Here is a 22,856-nt window from a genome sequence, read left to right on the forward strand (position 1 = left end):
AGCTTCGGGTCAATTTTAGAGGTCCAGGGGTAAAATGGTAATTTTTGGGTTTCCAGGGACAAAATGGTCATTTTGCACCCGGGGTGAGAATTTGGTCATGGCAGCGCCGTGAGCTCAAATTCATGATATTTTTTTAAATGTTCATTCATCTTGTTTACGATTTTTACGATATTATAATAATTATGGTGCATGCTTGGTTTAAAGGAATTAAGAGAGAATAAGTGAGAAAGTGAAGAGCACTCCGTCTCCGCCGCGCCGCGTCGTTATTTCGTCTGTTTTCTGTCAAAACAAACCAAGGCATGTTTATATCTTCTTTCACTCTTCAATCAAGCCATATAGGTATTTTTAAATATCACAAATACATGATTTTATTGCAAGAAGATCGAAATTGTTCATATTTAAGGATGTTATTTAATTATATCACGTGCAAAATATTCATTTTGATATTTATGTGATATTGCTTGTGGCCACTTTACTATCATGGGATTATTACTTCACCCGGTCGCCAGTTACCGGTCAAGGGAGCATTACTAAATCCGGTCGTCAGTTACTGGTCCGGTCGCCTGTTACCGATCAGTTCAGTTCAGTTTCACCCAGTATACTGTGGCATTAGTCTGATCAGACAAACATTACTAAACCCGATCGCCAGTTACCGGTCCGGTCGTCAGTTATCGGTCAGTTCAGGGGCCACTTGCGCAGACCATAATCTCAACAGAAAATTATTACATGCTTTTTCAGTACAGGACTCCAAGGAGCAAACATTTTTACTATGATTTTCAGTTCAGTTATGCACGTATTATAATTTCTCATGATAAGTTATTTTCACATTATGCCTCATGACATGATATTTTTACTCCCATGCAAATTTACTATATTATTTACTCTTTATTTACGATATATGCATGCTGACTCTTTAGACTCACTAGACTTGATTGTTGTAGGTACTGATGATGTCGGGACCGAGGGGGGGACCAATGAGTTAGCTTGGGTCGGCAGTAGTGGAACCCGAGGACCTAATTTTTCAGCATTTATTATTTTATGATCAAATATTTTTATCTGTCGTTGGATTTTTTTTACGGTTATTTTGCAAACATTAAATACTTCCGCTGCCATTTTGAACCTTTATCTTTATTTATCAATTTAATTATGAATGAGGCCTTTTATTTATATAAAGAGCAAATTTTCAAATTTTTCCGCAAATTTTCAAACATGAATTTTCGAACCTTTATATGTTAGCTCTGCCTCAGCCTCCTCAGCTTGCATCACATAGACTCTTCCAGTAGTGGGTTCCTTGAGCTTTGGGCAAACATTAGCCTTGTGTCCCAAATCTCCGCATTTGAAGCACTTGTAAGTGCCCCACATGCACTTCCCAAGATGTGGATGATTGCGCTCCTTGCAGCAGTGGTCTCTCATCAGCCTTCGGAAGGTTCCCTCTTGGTGGTTGTCCTTGTTGTTTTAATGGTTCTGGTTGCTTAGATGGTCCCACATAAGGCTTCTTATTACTCTGACTAGCTTGTTGAGCACAGGTTCCTCTTTCGTTGTAGCTCTCAATCAATATCTTTGAGTGACTGCTCGGCTCTAAAAGCTTTGGCAACGGCAGTAGTATAATCAGCAGGATCGCTGAGCATCACATCACGACGGATAGTCGGCCTCAAACCATCTAGAAAGTGTCGTAATTTTTCAGCAGCATCATTGGCAATCAAGGGTACAAAGTGACAGCCCCTATCAAACTTCTCCACAAAGTCGGCAACAGAACAATCCCCCTGACCGAGACTCATAAACTCCCTATTAAGACTAGAACAAACATCAGATGTGAAGTACTTGTCATAAAAAACCCTCTTGAATTCCTCCCAAGTCAGTGTCGCCATATTCACTCCTCGTTCCGCTCCCTCCCACCATAAGGAAGCGTCTCCCTTCAGTAGATAGATAGTGCAACGAACTCGATCGGCGTCCGCCATCTCCATATAACGGAAGATCACTTCTAAAGATCTAATCCATCCCTCAACAACAAATGGATCAGTAGTGCCATGGAAATCCTCGGGGTGCATCCTCCTAAAACGCTCATAAGCTGCCTCTAGTCTAACCCTTGTTCAATTCCCGATGTGTTGCTCAAAAAAACGGGTCCATACAGGCTAATACACGGGCACTAGCATCCTGAACAGGTGGAGGCTATGGAATCTCCTCCTCCTGTCTAACCTCATCAGTCCTACACAAAATCCTTCTAGGAGGCATTTCTGTACACGTCGTCCAACCATATAACCTACACGTACTTTAAAATTTTTCAGCAGCATTCAACTAACATTTATATAGTGTATCATATAAGCATTTAAAAGAATTTTAAGCATATAAAACATAAAGCAGAAAAAACTCACATATTTGAGGTGTGACTTCTTGAGCTTCCCGGAGTGACAGTACACAACCATTTAAGGAACCTTGGTTCTTATAGGAACACACTGAGCCATCTCCTAAAATACTCAAGCCATGGTCGAGCCAAACTCGAGCCAACCCACCTAGGCACCCTCATGACCAAGCCCAGCCCAGCCCAAAGTACCTAGCCCTAGCTCGCTCAAACTCACCTGGACAGTAGACCTGATTGCATGCATGTGTGTATGAGTGTTTCCTAGTTGCACTAGGACTCCTAGTTAGCCTAGGACTCTTGAATACGAGCCACCACCGAACCATTGTGACCCTAACCGACCTTGGACCACTCCCAGACCCAACCAAGCCCAGCCCAACCACTTGAACCTACGCATGAACCACTTGAAGCAAATAGATGTTGCGCGCGCCTGCCCTCATGGTTTCAACTTTTGGCTCGAGCCATAGCGCACCGAGCCACTCCAGCCCCTGCCCCTGTCCAAACCCTATATCACCTTACTTATACTCTAAAGGACCCACCGTGAGCCTCCATGTCCTAGCCACAAGCCCCCTTGGCTGCTGCCAAACCCACACACTCGCGCGAGGAGTCCATGCACCACAGGACTCCTCCAAAGCTGTGACTAAGGAGTCCTAGCCATGCTAGGACTATTCCTGACCCTGACCCACATCTAGCCCAGGCCCCAACCCAAGCCCCGACCAAGCCGTGAGTCCCCATGCAATGAAATGAGCCACTTGACTCAAGTGCAAGCAAAAAAACCCCACGGCTCCTTCTATAATTTCTTTCCCATGGTTCAAGCTTGGTTTTCCTTAAAAAAAATTCCATTTTTTGACTATATTCCATTCATATTTTATCAAGTATTGGCAGCGTACTCGTTGGATTCAAAAAAAATTTTAAAACAAGTTTGAAATCATCGTATTTTTGAAAATAAACATTTCACTGTAAAAGATATCAAACACCTATATTTTTAATATATAAAAAATTAAATCATGCATAATATGATTTGTATGATTTTTAAAAGGGTTTAGAAAACGTGTCTTTGCGTTTATAACGCTCGAATATACGATCGTTGGCGAAGGTTCGACATTGGACAACCGGACGACGAAGAACACAAGCCTTTTTCTTTCCTCCTTATTACGTAATTCATGGTGTGTGCTTGGTGTGATTTACAGCTGTTGATGGGAATTGATTGGGATCATGAGGAACTTAGAAGATAATAGGCTGGATGTTCTACTTGAGCTGGATTTAGGAGTCAACATTGGGTTAGTTGTAAAAATTAGAGATTTGAGAATTAAGTTTGATGGGATTAGGGGAAACAAGCTTCTCAACTATCATTTCATGGAAAATTTCGAGGACAAAATTCTATTGAAGGGGAGGAGAATTGTTAACGTCTGAAGAAGGTGAATCTTCTTTTTTGTAGCTCATTACATAAGAACTCCAAAGTTAAACGTGCTTGACTTGGAGCAATTCTTTGATGGGTGACCTCCTGAGAAGTTTCCTAGGGTGCGTGTTAGTGAGGACATAATCACGCTGGAAAGACTTGTCTTGGTACAGTGAGGACAGTCGTCGAATCTGGGGCGCTACAGTTGGTATCAGAGCCAAGCTCTCCGAGTACACTGTGGTTCTGGGACGAACCAAGCGGAAGCTGGTGGGCATGTGAGGCCCGGAGCCAAAGAATGCGGGGGATGATCGCCGGTGCCATGAGGTTGCACGGACAATGAGAGGCTCCTGGCAGGCTTCTAGGCGGAGGGAACATGGATGAACCGATCTTAGACCAGAAGGAGAGAGATTCAGAAACTGTTCAGGTATGGGACTATTCGGAAGTTTCCCAGGGTGCGTGTGATTGAGGATATAAGCACGTTTGAAAGACTCGTCTTGATATAGTGAGGTCAGTCTTCGAATCTGAGTGTTATAGAAACCTTTATGACCAGTGCTATGGTAAACATCCAACCACCAGATGAAACACTTATGCACAAGAATTTCCATTACTAAGCAACTTTTTCATCAAGATGATGAAAGGGAATCGGTTATGGTGCTCGGATGCGCAAAGGAATTTCAAAAATAGTTTTACGATAAGAAAACCGAGCACCTCTCTATATTGTGTAGCAAATAACAAAACAAACAAATTTCATACATAGTGTGTTTAGAAATTGTACCTATCAATCACAAGGATCGATGTTTCGGCTCCAACTAAGTAGTAAACAACTTAGCTCTTGAAATTAGACCATCTAGAGGCTTCCAAGAGCACACCTTTCTCAAATGAATCATATCTTTAATATTAGGTCCACCACCAACAAGGAATATCCAATCTATACTTGCACTAGAAAGTTAGAGTATTTTTCATTGAGAAGTGTATGCTTTTTCAATAAAAAATAAAGTAGCATAATGTGAGAATTTTTAGTGAAAATATCGGCCATGTGGTGCTAGGAGGAGAGATGGAAGAATTTTCGTGTTGCTTAAAAAAGTTAAAAAGTTCATGTGCATGTCATGCCTTGTTTATTAAAAATATGCCTCCCAACTCTTCACCTCTCATGTATGCATTTTATTTGGTCTTGTAACAATTACAAAGCTCATAGACTTTTATTTAAATATCTCAAACACATTGAGACCAATTAAATTTTTTCTTGAATTTACTCAAGCACATTAGTTGAATAATTATTTCCAACTGGGCTGTACAAGACCCAATGTTATTTAGTTAATTCAACACTTGAATTTATTTAATTATTTGGACTCTACTAGGTCCACTAGTGTTTAATTAATAAACAATTGAATTAATTTAATTTAGTCCATAATAATATTTATGAAAATCACAATTTTCGAATACATTATTTATTTTTAAGAACACTTTCACAAATTAAAAGTTACATTCCCCATATAGAAGTCATACTTGTGGGGACCCGGGCTCTAATTCTTTTTCTTGGGATTAAATGGATCGTTATTTTAAAATGTGGGTCAATTTTTCGCTTTTTACATTAAATCAAATGTAACTAAACAAGCATAAGTTCTTTATTTATTGTACAACATACAACAAAAGATACATGTCTTATTCTATACACAACTAGTGTTCACTACCATCTATAAACAAAAGATAGTTCAAAGCTAATAAAAAGATCACTAGTCCTCTGCTGCGCCCGTGATCTCCACGCTAACACGATCATCTCTGTCTCGACCCAGATCCTGCCCCACCTGTTGTTATGCACACATACAGACATAACAACAGCGGAAAACCGGTGAGAACAAATCCCAGTATAAACATGTATACATGCATTAAAACAATATAAAACATGAAACATGCTGATATGAATGTCATTCACATAAAATCATGTAATGCGAATCTAATCATGTCTAGACTCGACTCGACTAGAACTCTAGGGATCCCGGTGTGAATAAGACGATCTATCACCTACCCTCCCAATCGGGGTGACGGTATGTCTTATTCCTAGACTTCGGCCTGATCTGTATCCACATCTACAATAAGGGAGGTGATCTTCCCCTAAGCTGTGATATCGCCGAACGTCTAGAAGTTTGGCTGATCTCCAAACTTTCCTATCTTAAATGCAATGCAACATTATCTGTAAACAAAGCATAATCATCTGAACATGATTTGCATACCAGTTCTATAAACAAATCAATCTATACCAATCATAATCATATCACAATAAAACAATAAACAAGTATGTGATTTTGGTTGGGAAACTCAAATGTGATCTCATTTGAGTCATAATTCCCCAAACAAAACATGTACTATACCTTTCGTCGCACAATCGTCGAAGTCTCGAAGATGAATATGTCACTATCAGATCTGAAATACAAATGGGAATACATATTCTATTAATCTCAAATCTAATCAACCCATATCTAATTCTATACGTGATCTCGGTACAATTTGATGGCATAACGTCGTAATTCTTGATACCGGTCAATTCAATTCTCAACATATATCAACATAGATTATATTCTCAATTCATAAGCATCACAATATCTAAGTCAAGATCTCAAAATCTGCATAATCTCATTTCAATATATGTTAAAATTCATAACAAATGCAGGCGATATCATTTCTTCGATCCGCTTACGAATATATATTCACTAACTTCACAAGAACACATAATCTAGAGTAATTCATAATTTCCCCAACATCCATATCTCAAATCATGTAGGAATTGAAGGAAACTTACATCACCTTGTAGCTAATACGGATGGGAGTTCAAAACCGAAGTCGGATTTACGTTTGGATGACTGAATCTTGTAAAATCAAGTCTTAAAATTATTGAAGCTTGGAGGGAATTTCTGAGGTTTACTCTTTCCTTCTTTCGTTGCTACTGAGGAAATGAAGACAACTTATATATATTGCATGTAATCTCCTACGTGTCTTCTTTAAAACTTTAACACATTTCAGACGGCGCTCGGGCGGTAAGAATGTACCGCTCGGGCGCGGCAGTTTCTGTCCAAAGCTTTTCGAATGACACTTTGGCGCTCGGGCGGTCAAAATGTACCGCTCGGGCGCGGAAGGTTCTGCCCAAAACATAATTTTGTTGAACAATGGCGCTCGGGCGGGCTCTTTCTACCGCTCGGGCGCCACTCATTCTGTTCACACCTTGCACCCTTCACCTTCTTTGATCAATCTAATCTCGGGATGTTCCGTCTATAACTAATAAAATCACAATTTTACAGATTTAAAATTTCCGGGCTTTACATTTCTCCCCCTCTTAGATATAAGTTCGTCCTCGAACTTGCAATAAGAATTTAAATCATATGAAAGGTGTAATGAAATCGAAAATTGAATAAACACTCACATCATAGAAATAACTTGGGATGTTTATGTCGCATATCTGCTTCTGTTTCCCAAGTCGCTTATTCGATGCCATGACGACTCCATTGGACTTTCACTAACAGAATAGTCTTCGTCCAGAGTTTTTTTTTCTTTCCGATCAAGAATTTGTATAGGTTGCTCAACATAGCTCAAGGTCTGATCGAGCTCAGCTTCGTCAGGCTGAATGACATGAGAAATATCTGGCATATACTTACGCAATATTGACACATGAAAAACATCATGTATCCCGGATAACGAAGGAGGAAGAGCAAGTCGATAGGCTCGGTCGCCAATCTTCTCTAGGATCTCGTAAGGACCGACGTATCTAGGAGACAACTTCCCACGCTTACCAAATCTGACAACGCCTCTGAATGGGGAAATCTTTAGAAATACTCGGTCTCCTTGCTCGAATACCAACGGTCTACGTCTGACATTGGCGTATTTGGCTTGCCAATCTTGTGCCGTCTTCATTCTCTTCTGAATGACTTTCACCTTATCAGTCATGTCACGAATCATATCTGGCCCAAGTTCTGGTACCTCTGAAACGTCATCCCAGTATAGCGGAGATCTGCACTTCTTACCATATAAAGCTTCAAACGGTGCCATCTCAATGCTCGTCTGATAACTATTATTGTAAGAAAATTCGCAAAGAGGTATGGAATCTTGCCAACTAGTACCAAAATCTAGCACTACGGCTCTCAACATATCCTCTAAAGTCTGGATAGTCCGCTCTGACTGTCCGTCTGTCTGAGGATGCTAAGCAGTACTCAGGTGTAAAGTCGTACCCAAAGCCTGCTGCAAACTGTGCCAGAAGTGAGAAGTGAATCGTGGATCACGATCTGATACGATCGACTTCGGCAAACCTTGCAATCTGACGACCTCTCTAACATACAACTCGGCCATCTGATCGTGTCTGTAAGTCATTCTGTACGGAATGAAGCACGCTGATTTGGTCAATCTGTCAATAATGACCCAAATCGAATCACAGCCTCTGGATGATCGGGGTAACTTCGTCACGAAATCCATGGAAATGTGGTCCCATTTCCATTCTGGAATGGCTAAACTCTGAAGTAAACCTCAAGGCTTCTTTCTCTCAGCTTTCACCTGTTGGAAATTTAAACATTTAGACACAAATTCTGCAATATCCGACTTCATCTGTTTCCACCAGAACTGTGTTTTCAAGTCATTGTACATCTTCCTGCCACCAGGATGAATGTTGAACCGACTACAATGTGCTTCTGACAGAATCTGCTGTCTCAAATCTTCAACATCTGGCACGACAAGACGGTTATTCACGTACAGCACATGATCACGTACCTGGTATTCTGATAGATGCCCTGATCTGACCATTTGAATCGATCTTTGCACACTCTGATCAGTTCGTTGAGCTTCTTTGATCCTCATGATCAAATCAGGTTCAACATGAATGGAAGCAAGTCGTAGTGGCCTACTATCTGTATCAAATTCTAATCCAGACAAGCAGCAATTTTCAACTAAATTGTTAACACCTATCGTCGACAAGGACAACGAACATACCTTTCGACTTAAGGCATCTGCTGCTGCATTTGACTTTCCTGGATAATATTTGATTTCGCAATCAAAGTCTTTCAATAAATCAAGCCATCTACGCTGCCTCATGTTCAACTCCGACTGAGAGAACAAGTACTTTAGGCTTTTATGGTCTGAATAGATCTCGAATTTCTCGTCATAAAGATAATGACGCCAGATCTTCAGTGCAAATACGATAGCCGCCAATTCAAGATCATGAATGGGGTATTGAGTCTCGTAAGTCTTCAACTGTCTTGAGGCATATGCGACCACATGACCTCGCTGCATAAGAATACATCCCAAACCTCTGTGAGAGGCATCACAATATACAACAAAATCACCTGTACCTGAAGGAATCATCAAGACAGGTGCGCTGGTCAGCCTCTTTTTCAATTCCAGAAAACTAGACTCACACTCCTCAGACCATAGGAATGGTGCATTCTTCTGTGTCAATTGTGTAATTGGCTTTGCAATACTGGAGAAATCTTGAATAAATCTTCGGTAGTATCCTGCCAGACCCATGAAACTGCGTATTTCTGGTACCGAAGTCGGTCTTGGCCAATTGATCACAACTTCCACTTTACTTCGGATCAACAGAAATACCATCTCCAGAAATGATATGCCCCAAGAATACAACTCGATTCAGCCAAAACTCACACTTTGACAATTTCGCATACAGTTGCTCGTTTCTCAACGTCTGCAAGACAATTCTGAGATGCTCTGCATGCTCATTTCTGTTCTTCGAATACACCAAAATATCATCAATGAAGACAATCACTAAATTCATCCAAATATCTCTGAAACACTTGGTTCATCAAGCCCATAAATACCGCAGGAGCATTTGTTAAACCAAAAGGCATGACAATAAATTCGTAATGTCCATACCTGGTTCGAAATGCTGTCTTCGGTATATCTACATCTCGAACTCTGAGCTGATGATACCCAGAACGCAAATCAATCTTAGAATAGACAGAGGATCCCTGCAACTGATCAAATAGATCATCAATTCTAGGCAAAGGATATTTGTTCTTGATCGTTGCCTTATTCAGTTGCCGGTAGTCTATACACAATCGAATCGAACCGTCTTCCTTTCGCACAAACAGCACCGGAGCACCCCAAGGAGATACACTAGGTCTGAGATATCCCTTGGCCAGAAGATCTTCTAACTGTGCTTTCAATTCTTTTAGTTCGATGGGTGCCATCCTATACGGAGCTCTCGAAATAGGGACTGTACCTGGTACAAGATCAATACTAAAATCTACCTCTCGCACCGGAGGTAATCCTGGTATCTCATCTGGAAAAATATCGGCTAACTCTCGTACTACTGGTATATCTGTCAAAGTCGGGCTTGCCTTCTGCATATCTACAGCATAAACAATGAAACCATCTGCTCCTCTTTGCAACAATCTATTCATAGTCAAAGCTGAAATCAAGGGAATCCGAGATCTGGAACCCTTACCGTAGAACTTCCACTCTTCTGCCATTTCTGGTCTGAATATGACAATCTTGTGGAAACAATCCACGGTGGCTCTGTACTTAGTTAACATGTCAATTCCCACAATGCAATCAAAATCAGCTAACCCCAATACTATACAATCTAGATCAATTTCATGACCCTCAAATTGTAAGATGCAATGTCTAACCGTGGTCACAGCTATCAAACCACTTCCCAACGGAGAAGTAATAGATACTACATCCGACAAAGACTCAACAGGCAGGGAATGCAATAATGCAAATCGTTCTGAGATGAATGTATGCGATGCACCCGTATCTATCAATATATAGGCAGGATAACTCCAAAGAGAACAATTACCTGCTATGACATCGTCTGGGGCATCCTGTGCTTGCTACTCTGTCAATGCAAACACCTGAGCCTGTTGTCGAGGAGGCTGGCTCATGGTCTGGCTACCTCTGCCTCTGGGCTGCGTCTGCATCTGTGGTGGCTGAAAGGAGTGAACAGATGAAGCTTGCCTCTCAGGCTGAGCTACGGATGCAGATGATCCTGCACCTTGAAATCTCTGTGAGCTTTTCTGGGGACACACTTTGGCGAAGTGCCCCTGTTGTCTACATTTGTTGCACCTCCCTGTCACTCCCTGGCACTGTTCAGTCGCATGTCTACCCCCACAAGAACTGCAGTAGACACCTGTATACCTTGTATTCGGATCAAAACCACTCTGTCTGGATCCACTGGAGCTCGACGAACTGCTCCCAGGTCTCTTGAACTGCTTCCCTTTCGCTTTCAACTGATCCTTCCGCCCGCTGCTACTACCACCGGTATCGAATCTAGGAGGAGGTTGTGCTGGAGGTAGTGGTGGTCTCGGACTCGGAGCAACATACGGAGCACTCCGTTGCCTAAGCAATCCTGCTTCTGCTCCTTTGGCACGGTTCAATGCCTCAGCGAAATTGTTGGGTCTTCCAGTATTTACCAACGTAAAGATATCAGGATTTAAGCCGTTTATAAACTGATCTACTACGGCCTCATCACTACCTGAAACATGAGGTGCAAAGCGAAGCAAGGTAGAAAATTTAGCGACGTACTCTTCGATGTTCAGTTGCCCTTGCCTCAAGTTTGCAAACTCAGCTCCTTTATCTTTACGGTAGGATATAGGGAAGAATCGCTGATAAAACTCTGTCTTGAACACTTTCCATGTAATCTCCAGTGCCACGCTGTTCCAATGCTCTTTTGATGTTCAACCACCAATTCTTACCCACATCTTGCAGTTGATGGACAATGAGTTTCACTCTCTTCTCATCATTGTATTCTAGAGACTCGAATAACATCTCGATATCCTCCAACCAGCTTTCACATTCGATTGCGTTTTCAGTACCCCGTAAGGTAGGTGGTCTGAAGGACTGGAATCGTTTTAACAGAGTCTCCATGGGTGTAGCGGTAACGTCCATTGGATCCCCGGATGTGCTACCCTGTTCTGGTGCTATGGTTCGTAGAGGCACTGCTGCTCTTCTAGGAGGCATGTATCTGATATTCAACAAATTAGTATACAAGCTATACAAGCTGTCTCAGCCCTCCTCTGATCATTTACCTCTGATCCAGAATCGGTTCTGATTCAGTCTTTACTAACACATGCTGTAATACAAGTCAGATAATCATACAACATGCAATAATGAAAGCCATAGGCAAGGAAGAAGACTCGATCTACCCCGCTCATTCTATCTTATCTTAATCTAAAGGATCTATCGCTCTGATACCACCTGTTGTGGGGACCCGGGCTCTAATTCTTTTTCTTGGGATTAAATGGATCGTTATTTTAAAATGTGGGTCAATTTTTCGCTTTTTACATTAAATCAAATGTAACTAAACAAGCATAAGTTCTTTATTTATTGTACAACATACAACAAAAGATACATGTCTTATTCTATACACAACTAGTGTTCACTACCATCTATAAACAAAAGATAGTTCAAAGCTAATAAAAAGACCACTAGTCCTCTGCTGCGCCCGTGATCTCCACGCTAACACGATCATCTCTGTCTCGACCCAGATCCTGCCCCACCTGTTGTTATGCACACATACAGACATAACAACAGCCGGAAAACCGGTGAGAACAAATCCCAGTATAAACATGTATACATGCATTAAAACAATCTAAAACATGAAACATGCTGATATGAATGTCATTCATATAAAATCATGTAATGCGAATCTAATCATGTCTAGACTCGACTCGACTAGAACTCTAGGGATCCCGGTGTGAATAAGACGATCTATCACCTACCCTCCCAATCGGGGTGACGGTATGTCTTATTCCTAGACTTCGACCTGATCTGTATCCACATCTACAATAAGGGAGGTGATCTTCCCCTCGCCGAACGTCTAGAAGTTTGGCTGATCTCCAAACTTTCCTATCTTAAATGCAATGCAACATGATCTGTAAACAAAGCATAATCATTTGAATATGATTTGCATAACAGTTCTATAAACAAATCAATCTATACCAATCATAATCATATCACAATAAAACAATAAACAAGTATGTGATTTTGGTTGGGAAACTCAAATGTGATCTCATTTGAGTCATAATTCCCCAGACAAAACATGTACTATACCTTTCTGCAAGAACCATTACATTATGCTTAGCATACAGTACGGTCCCTCCATCTCATATTTCCCGACCAATTCGACAACTATTGGTATAGCGAGAGCTGTCAAAGAATCGATACTATGTGTCATCTTGTAGTTGCATCGACGGTGTAATCAAAGAAACCCTTTTCTTAATTACCACCAACACTCGGATCAGAGATTTCAGACTACATATACATAAGATCACATAGGATATCCATACCCGAAGGCAAGCGGTGAATCCCCGACTACAATGCATCGACTCCTATATGTTTCGACAAAACACCCAACCATTCCACTTGATGACCCCATATGAGTCGATAAACAAGCCAAAGTGCAATGCTAGCATATAGAGTCAAAATGTTGTCCCGGGTCACAAGGACTAATGGCGTACAACCATAAACTAGGACGTTTCCACTCGATAAGTGAGAACTACTTGGAAAGTCCTTATGGAGGGTTGTTCAATGCACTCTACAATGAGCACCTATCTGCATGCTCGAACATCACAATGTTCCCTACCAATGAAACATGGTACTCACATCGCAGATACTAGTCTCAATCTCAAGCGGCCTTTATCCTTCTTAATGCCAGATGAATGGACTAGGAACTGTTTAAAATATAAAATATTCCAAATATGAGTTTCATGATACTTATCATATGAGCATCTCATATTCTTTCAACTATTTGTATATTCAAGAACTTTATCTATGCATCTAGCATGGTTATATAGATAAAGATATGTAAAACCATTAATTTCAAATGGTATTAAAATAAAGATTGTTTATACATAGAGTTTAAACATGAACTCAAACACCTCACTCCCATGACATTTACTTTTAAAAAAAACATATGCGAAAGCATTATATTGTAAAGGGAAAAATAAAAATGAAACTCGTATAAATAAAAACAATACATTACCAAACATTTATTGTAACCATTTCCAAAACCAACATTAAAATATAATCAAAAGTCACCATGAAAAATATATCATTTTTACAAAATACATGATACCTATAACTTCCAATGTTTACCATACCAAAATAATATTACATGCCAAAAGTTTTCACCTTTCCCTTGCCATACGACTTCTTCCACCTTTGACAATCCATTTCATTCTTTCTTGTCACCTGCATCACATAATATTAACTGAAATGAGTTTATAACTCAGTAAGTAGAAAGCGAAGAACAACAAATACATATACATAAGCTTGGGCTTGAAAAACATGGCTATGTCAATGAATGTTGTACAATAACATCTTCAATGAACAATAGATATCAAAGTATTATAGATGGTATTCAATGGCATGGATTAAAGAAAGAAATTGATAGTCCTCTTACCACTAACAAGTGAGTATGAAATATGTACATGTTTGATATAATTATCAAAACTGTGAGAGATACACCTTTTTCATGAAATTGACCAATAACATGCATAATATTTACTATCAATTCTTCACTTTAATAATAGAAACTTCATATAGGTAATTTAACAAACATATTCTAGGCACAATAGATTACTAGCTCCTTTATCAATGAATTCAATAGTATTATTTGATCAATAAGTATATATCAATACATATATCAAGAATATATAAACGGAAGGTGCTATACATCAATAAACATGTCTTTTGTACATATATCTATCATGTGAGCAAGAAGAAGAAGAGCCTCAACTTACAACCCAAGAAGCACACGATTGCTATGATGATCTCAAAGGAATTCATACAACATAATACATACAATCAACCATTAATCATCACTATTTATCATAGGAATCACCAAACCAACTTATATCTTCAACTCCTCAAACCCACTAAATCCGAAATATAAATAGTTCTTACCTTGGAGCTTGGAACTTAAGGTAGGAGTAACAAGAAATCTACTAGGATCCTTGAACTTGAAATGGAAGATTCAGGATAGAAAATCTTGAATGAGAATTAGCTTTAACCGATAAATTCTAAGGGGGAAGAGGAAGAAATGATTAGAAGCCTCTAGACATGGTAAATAAGAGCCCTTCCAACGCCTAAAATCACATTACCAATTAGCACTTTTGCCCCGCCTAGTATTTAGCCTTGCAAGGTGGTCCTTGCTGATTCACACAGGTGAGATGGCGCTGCGGCGCCCCATTCTCAGCGCTGCAGCGCCCTTCCTCCGATGTTGCTGCACTGCTCTTGCACCAAACGAACAATGCACCACACCTATGATACACTATAACTATAAACTTCCATTACCAATTCCATGCAATACCAATGCAACAAACTATCCAAATACATGCTCAGACCATCTATATAAACCATCACCACAAAAACTCATCGCCCTCCATAAATCGTCACCAACTATGAAACATAACACCAAAACAATAATCATACTTTTACCATTCCAATGAAAATCACCACAACAAATAATCAATCATATCAACTTAACCATCAAAACCATCAATTCAAATTCCACCATTTAACCTTCACAACCAAAACAACTAACAAAACCATACAATAATAACCATGAATATACAATAACCATGAATAACATCAATGACAATAGAAGGATAAGAGGTTGGGAAATTTGCTTACCGTCAAATAAAACCGGATAACGTTGCTTCATCTCCTCCTCCGGTTCCTATGTGGCCTCTTCAATCACATGATTTCTCCAAAGAACTTTGACAAGACCAATTTATTTATTCCTTAACATTTTAACTTTGCGATCAAGTATTTGAACCGGCACTTCCTCGTAGCTCAATTTAGATAAAAGGTCCAATGATTCATGCCGAAGAACATGAGATGGATCAGGAAGATACTTACGGAGCATAGAAACATGGAATACATTGTGAACTCGATCCAAGTCCAATGGTAATGCAAGACGATAGGCTTGGTGTAGAGGCCCGTATTTCGTATTTGAAAATTTGTGGAATTATTTAAAATTTTCCTTTAAAATTAAATAAATTGCCTCATTCATAAAATAAATAGATAAAAAGGTTTAAATTTCAAAACAGCAGCGGAAGTAAATACTGTTTCAAAACAATCACTTAAAATATTTCAACAAGACAAAATGAGTTTGAGCATAAAAATAATAAATAAACTGAAACATGAGGTCCTCGGGTTCCTACTACTGCCGACCCAAGCTAGCTCACTGGTCCCTGCCCTCGGTCCCGACCTCATCAGTATCTACCACACTCAATTCTAGTGAGTCTAAAGACTCAGCATGAATATATCATAGATAATAAGTAAATATATAATAAAACTCGACGTACGTAAAAATGTCGTATCGTAAAACGTAACGTGAAAATCGTGTAATGAATAATTATAAATACGTGCACAACTGAAAATCATACGTAAAATGTTTGCTCGATATAGCCCTGTCATAAAATAGCATATTATAATTTTCTGTTGAGATAATGTTCTACGCGAGTGGCCCATAACATAACATGAATCGTCTGATCAAACTAAACCACAGTATACTGAGCGGTAGAGATCATCACAGCCCTTGGACAGAATATCCGTACCCATACATGAACATGAACCGATCGTAAGTCACCGGGTGAAGTAATAATCACATAAGCTAAAATCCCATAAGCGTGAGGTGGGCACAAGACATATCGCATGTATCTCAAAAATAAACATTTTATATTTTATGCACGTAATATAATTAAATCTTGTTTTTACCAAATGGGTTGGATCGTTCGCAGGCTCGCTGCGACCTAATTCTAACATGAGAAACGTGCAAATAAACTTAACTTGACCAACACTTCATAACCGAACCAAAAACGAGAAAATTACGCCCAACAAACTTAGTATCTAACCATGACTCCGCACCAACCCGAACCAACCTCGAACCATCGTTTAGTCATGATTAAAATACACCTAAAATGATGGAAAATAAATGCCAATTGTTGGAAACTTATTCCGGTGCTTTGACAAAAAGACTTACCAACTGAACTCTGAACTGATCATCAACTGAACACGTCATCTGCTGAACATTAGTCAACTGTTCGATACAACTAAAGTTCATTCTCGGCAACTGATTCTTTACCAGCTGATCTCTCAGCTGTACACGTCATCAGTTGAAAGCGACAACCGACAAATAGTACATTGCCTGCAACTAGTAGTGGAACGCCGCATTGCAGAATGAACAGTGTACGACTGTCAGAATATATCGACGTGGCAATCAACGGTTAGAATATTCAAACATTCTTTAATGTTACCGTTGAGAGGAGAGCCTATAAATAGTCAAAGGCAGCAACTGAAGTCTTCCCGACTTTCAGTTATCTCTTTCCACTCGCTGTTACGCTGCAGAAATATTTACTCGCAATCAGAAATCAAAGCTCACGCTTATCAGTCATATCAGTAGTATTCAAGACTACATTCTCGAGCTTATATAGCACTTTGTAATCTTTAATAGATTTTCTAAGTTGTGCTAAGATCAGTTACGATCTATAAAAGTGTTGTATACTAAGAGTTTCAGTTTTGGCAAAGTGATAAGTCCAAACTGAAGTGGGTCAGTACAGTGTCGTGTATTTGATCAAAGTCTTTTAGTGGATATCCTATCTTCGTGATAGAAGGGGTGACGTAGGAGTTATTCAAGTCTCCGAACATCCAGAAACATATTGTGTCATTACTTCAGTTTTCATTTTCAGTTAGATACTCTATCTTTCAGTCAGTTTATTTTCCGCAACTGTTTTATTCAGTTTAACTGATTGTTATTGACCGACGGGATATCTAGTTTCAGTTTGTAACAAAACTGAACTCATATTGTCGAATAATATTTAAATTCGAGCAGTGTTTATTCAACCCCCCTTTCTAAACACTCTTTATTCGATTAACCGATCCTATCAAGTGGTATCAGAGCAAGTTATATCCTATCAAAGATTATCTATACTCAAATTGTTCACTATGTCTTCATTCAACAAGATTCCTATGTTCTCAAGAGAAGACTTTGATGATTGGAAGATCAGGATGCAGGCTCACCTAGCTGCACAAGATGATGATATGTGGTACATTATAACTGACGGACCCATGAAGATTTTGAAAGCCAATACAGCTGTTGCCATTACTGATGGGGCACCTCATTGTATAGAAAAGCCAAGAGATGAGTGGACTACTGAGGACAAGATGAAAGCAAATCTAGATAATGTAGCAAAGGATATATTGTACAAAACACTGGACAAAGTAACGTTCAGTAAAATCAAGATGTGCAAGACAGCCAAAGAGATTTGGGAGAAGTTAATTCAGCTTTGCGAAGGCAACGAACAAACCAAAGAAAACAAACTTTCTGTTGCCGTGCAGAAGTTCGACAACATCAGAATGAAAGTTGGAGAAACTATGCATGAATATGATGAAAGAACCAGCTGCATCATCAACGAAGTAAATGCACTTGGAAAAGTGTATTCAAACAAAGAAGTTGCATTGAAGATAATCAGAGGTCTTCCCAAGGAGTGGGACATGAAGACCATGGCAATGAGGGAATCTCGAGAAGGAGAACCATCTACTCCAGCAGCTAATACTGCCTTAACTGCTGTAAGATCAGAACCAACTGGTTCAGTTGAGAAAGTTGCTGATCAACTAAGCAATGATGCCATGTCATTTTTCATTAAGAAATTTGGAAGATTTATGAGGAAAAATCAAGGGAACTTTCAGAAGCAATATCAAAGAAACAACTCCAGAGAAGAATCAAATGCATGCTACAACTGTGGCAAATCAGGTCATTATATTGCTGACTGTCCCAAACCTAAGAAGGACAGTCAAGTTTCAACTGAAAGAAAGAAGAAAGCGTATGAGCACAAGAGGAGATCTAAGGACGACAAGAAGCCTTACAGAAATAAACATGAAGTACTCCTAGCTGAAGATAGCAAAGCCAAATGGGCAGACACTGACAGCGAGGAATCAGAACCAGAAACTTCATACAGTTCTAGTGACAATGAAGAAGAAGTAAAATGTCTGATGGCTGCTGATATAGAACTAGAGTCCAGCAGTCAACAGGTATTTGATTTTAGTTCAACTGATTTTACCAAAGAAGAACTTATTTCGACATTGCATGACATGGTTAATGAGTATCAAAAGCTTGCTTTATCGTTTGAAAAAGCCAGAGCAAAGCAAAATGATCCCAAAGACGATAAAACAAAAACTGATGAATCAGTTGATATGTTGAGTCTGAGAAGGGAAATTGCTGAGCTCAGAAATGAAAGAAGCAGGGATCAATTAATGATTCAAAAGCTGTTGCTTGAAAATTCAAATAACACTGAGCTTATTCAGGCTTGGAACAAATCGTTTGATGCTTTAACTGATATATAGAATTCTCAGAAATCAGTTACTGATAAAACTGGTTTAGGATTCTGTAGTAAATATGATTCATCTTCCAAAGATACTCAGCCAAAACTGAATATAAACAAAGGGAATACATTCACTTTGTAAAATCAGTTATGCTACAAGAACAAGCTGAGCCGAGTAATGAACAGCCAACTCAAAGTATGAACAAGGGCAAAATATGTTGAATTGGTTATAGCCCAAAATTTGTTATTGACTCTAAAAGTCAGCAACCAAAAATTTTCAGCAAAAATTACTCAAATGGCTACTCAAGTTACTACAACAGTAAGCCAGTTCAGAAAAGATACTGGCTGAACAATCAGTTGAAAAAGGGCAAATCACATGCTGTATCTCCTGCACACCATATATCAAGCACACACAAACAGGGAAAGACCATCTGGAATACAACAACTGGACGGTCAGTTAGACTGATCCAAGTCTGGATTCCTAAAGGACTAATTAACTTTGGACCCAAATAAAAAAGGGGTACCAGAATCTTATCTTGTGTGATTTCAGGTAACATGTACAAACATTGATTCTATATGGTACTTGGATAGTGGATGTTCACGCCACATGACAGGAGATTCAAATTTATTATCTCAACTGGTCAAATACACTGGACCAAACATCAGTTTTGGAGATAATTCTAAAGGTAAAACTGTGGGTACACCATGGTAATTTCACCATTAATGATGTATTATTAGTTGAGAATCTGAAGTATAATCTGATCAGTATCAGTCAATTATTCGATAATGGATTCTCAGTTCAGTTTGACAAACATTCTTGTTCAGTCAAAAACTCAACTGAATAGATCATCCTAACTGGAAAAAGGTGTGGAAACACTTACAAAGTCAGTTGGAATGATTAACATTATGCACCAGTATGTTTTATTGCCTCAAAATCTTCTAAAAACTGGTTGTGGCATAAGAGATTAAACCAACTGAATTTCAAGTCTATTGCATATTTGAATAACCACGATCTTGTTACTGGACTGCCCAAAATGGATTTTATCGAAGACAAAATTTGCTCAGCATGTCAATTTGGAAAACAAATTAAATCTTCTTTTATGAACAAGGGTCGTAAATCTTCTTCCCGATGCTTAGAGCTGTTACATATGGATCTTTTTGGTCCAATACCAGTCATGAGCTTAGGAGAAATGAAATACACCTTGGTGGTTGTAGATGATTTTTCAAGATACACTTGGGTTATATTTCTCAAGTCCAAAGTACCAAACTGCTGCTCAACTGATTAAGCTTTTCAAAAGATTATTAAATGAAAAATAAGTTGGAATTGATAGAATCAGATCTGATCGAGGAACTAAGTTTATCAATCAAATTCTTTGAAATTATTTAGAGAATGCCGGAATTAAGCATGAGCTCTCAGCTTCTAGAGCTCCTCAGCAAAATGGTGTAGCTGAAAGGAGAAATCGGACCCTTAAAGAGGCTGCTAGAACAATGCTTGCTGATTCTGGTATCTCTCAAAGGTTTTGGGCAGAAGCAGTGAACACTGCGTGTTACACTCAAAACAGATCAATGATTAATAAGAATCATATGAAAACACCTTATGAGATCTTGCATGGAAGAAAAAGTGTGGTTTCCTACTTCAAAATATTCGGCTGCAGATGTTTTATACTTGTCAATGGTAAAACTTATTTAAAATCCTTTGATGCTAAATCTGCAGAGGGAATATTTCTTTGTTATTCTTCAGTGAGTAAAGTGTATAAAGTCTTCAACAAAAATACTTTAAATGTTGAGGAATCTATTCATGTTGTTTTTGATGAAACTGTACTAACTGATAAGCCAACTGATCAAGTTGAGCTAGCTGATAGATTTACAGATATAAGCTTGGATGATGATGATGAATAAGATATCTATATCAATCAAAGCAATCTCCAAACACCTGAACCTGAAGTATTGGATCAACCAGAAGAACCAGAAGTTGTTGCAAATGATCAGTTAATAGAACAACCAAATGACACTCAGTTACCAACTGAAACTGCTCCAACTGAAACTGAAAATGTTCAGTTACCCACAGAAGCAGTTGCTGATTCAGAAGCAATAAATGCTGAACTCAGATGGAAGAAAGCACATCCTCCAGAGTTGGTAATAGGTAAACCATCTGATCCAGTAAGAAAAATCAGATGCTCAATCTATTTATTCATTCAGCTTTCGTATCACAACTAGAACCCAAGAAGACTGATGAAGCTCTTGCTGATCCAAACTGGATAAATGCAATGCAAGAAAATCTAAATCAGTTTAACCATAACAATGTCTGGAACTTAGTTCCAAGACCAATTTCGAAAACTGTTATAGGTACAAAATGGGTGTACAGGAACAAACTGAATGAAGATGGTTCAGTTGTGCGTAACAAAGCAAGGCTAGTGGCTCAAGGCTATAGGCAAGAAGAAGGAATTGATTATGATGAGACATATGCACCAGTTGCAAGACTGGAGGCAATCAGGATATTCCTTGTCTATGCTTCATTCAAAAACTTCAAAGTCTATCAAATGGATGTTAAGAGTGCATTTCTGAATGGGCAGTTGCAGGAAGAAGTCTACGTTGAACAACCTCCAGGTTTTATCAATCATCACCTTCCTGATCATGTATATCATTTGAACAAAGCCTTATATGGTCTTAAACAAGCTCCAAGAGCTTGGTACGAAACTTTTTCAAAATTTCTAACTGATCACGATTTTTCTGTTGGATCAGTTGATAAGACCTTGTTCAAATTTTCCAAGATTGATCATATTCTATTCGTTCAAATTTATGTTGATGACATTATTTTTGGGTCAACTAACCCCAAATTATGCGAGAAGTTTGCTATGTTAATGCAGGATAAGTTCAAAATGAGCATGATGGGTGAACTGACATTCTTCCTTGGTTTACAAGTGAAGCAACTGGATTCAGGAACCTTTATCAGTCAAACCAAATACACTAAGGAATTACTGAAGAAATTTGGTACGGAATCATGTTCAGCCGCAAGCACTCCCATGAGCTCATCAGTTAAATTAGACACTGATCAAGGGGGAATATCAGTTGATACGACACTTTACATAGGTTTAATAGGTTTACTATTGTACTTAATGCTAGTCGTCCAGATATTGTATTTGCTGTATGCATGTGTGCTAGATTTCAAGCAAATCCCATGCAATCACATTTTACTGCTGCCAAGCGTATTTTGAAATATCTTAAGGGCACACAAAATGTTGGATTATGGTATTCTAAAGATTCATCTTTCAATTTAGTTGGATATTCAGATGCAGATTATGCAGGATGCAAGCTTGATCGAAAAAGTACAAGTGGATCATGTCAGTTTCTAAGAAACAGATTGATCTCTTGGTTCAGTAAGAAGCAAACATCCATAGCAACTTCCACAACTGAAGCAGAATATCTTGCTACTGTGCTCAACTGCTCTGGATTCAGCAACAACTGAAAGATTATGGTGTTGATGCAAAGGAATCTCCTATATTCTGTGACAACACAAGCACAATTGCTATTACCTATAATCCAGTTCTTCACTCCAGGACTAAGCACATAGATGTCAGACATCACTTCATCAGAGATCATGCCCTGAAGAATAACATCAGACTGGAATACGTATCAACTGAGCAGCAAGCAGCTGATATCTTCACCAAACCATTGGCTGAGACTAAGTTTTCTCATTTTCTCAATATACTTGGATTAATTGATTTATCCTAATCAATTGTTATTTTTGTCTTGGTTCTTAATTCATCTTTCAGTTTTGCTG

General features: G+C 38.9%; 1 protein-coding gene across 1 annotated transcript; it reads right to left on the minus strand.

Moving 5' to 3' along the window:
• Nucleotides 1-1,547: 1,547 nt before the first annotated feature.
• Nucleotides 1,548-2,048, minus strand: LOC140806996 (uncharacterized). Its single transcript, XM_073163630.1, has one exon. It carries the CDS (start codon nt 2,046-2,048, stop codon nt 1,548-1,550), a length of 501 nt encoding a protein of 166 aa, XP_073019731.1.
• Nucleotides 2,049-22,856: the final 20,808 nt, after the last annotated feature.

The sequence above is a fragment of the Primulina eburnea genome, chromosome 1 (genome assembly GCF_022965805.1).
Source record: "Primulina eburnea isolate SZY01 chromosome 1, ASM2296580v1, whole genome shotgun sequence".
NCBI lineage: Eukaryota > Viridiplantae > Streptophyta > Magnoliopsida > Lamiales > Gesneriaceae > Primulina > Primulina eburnea.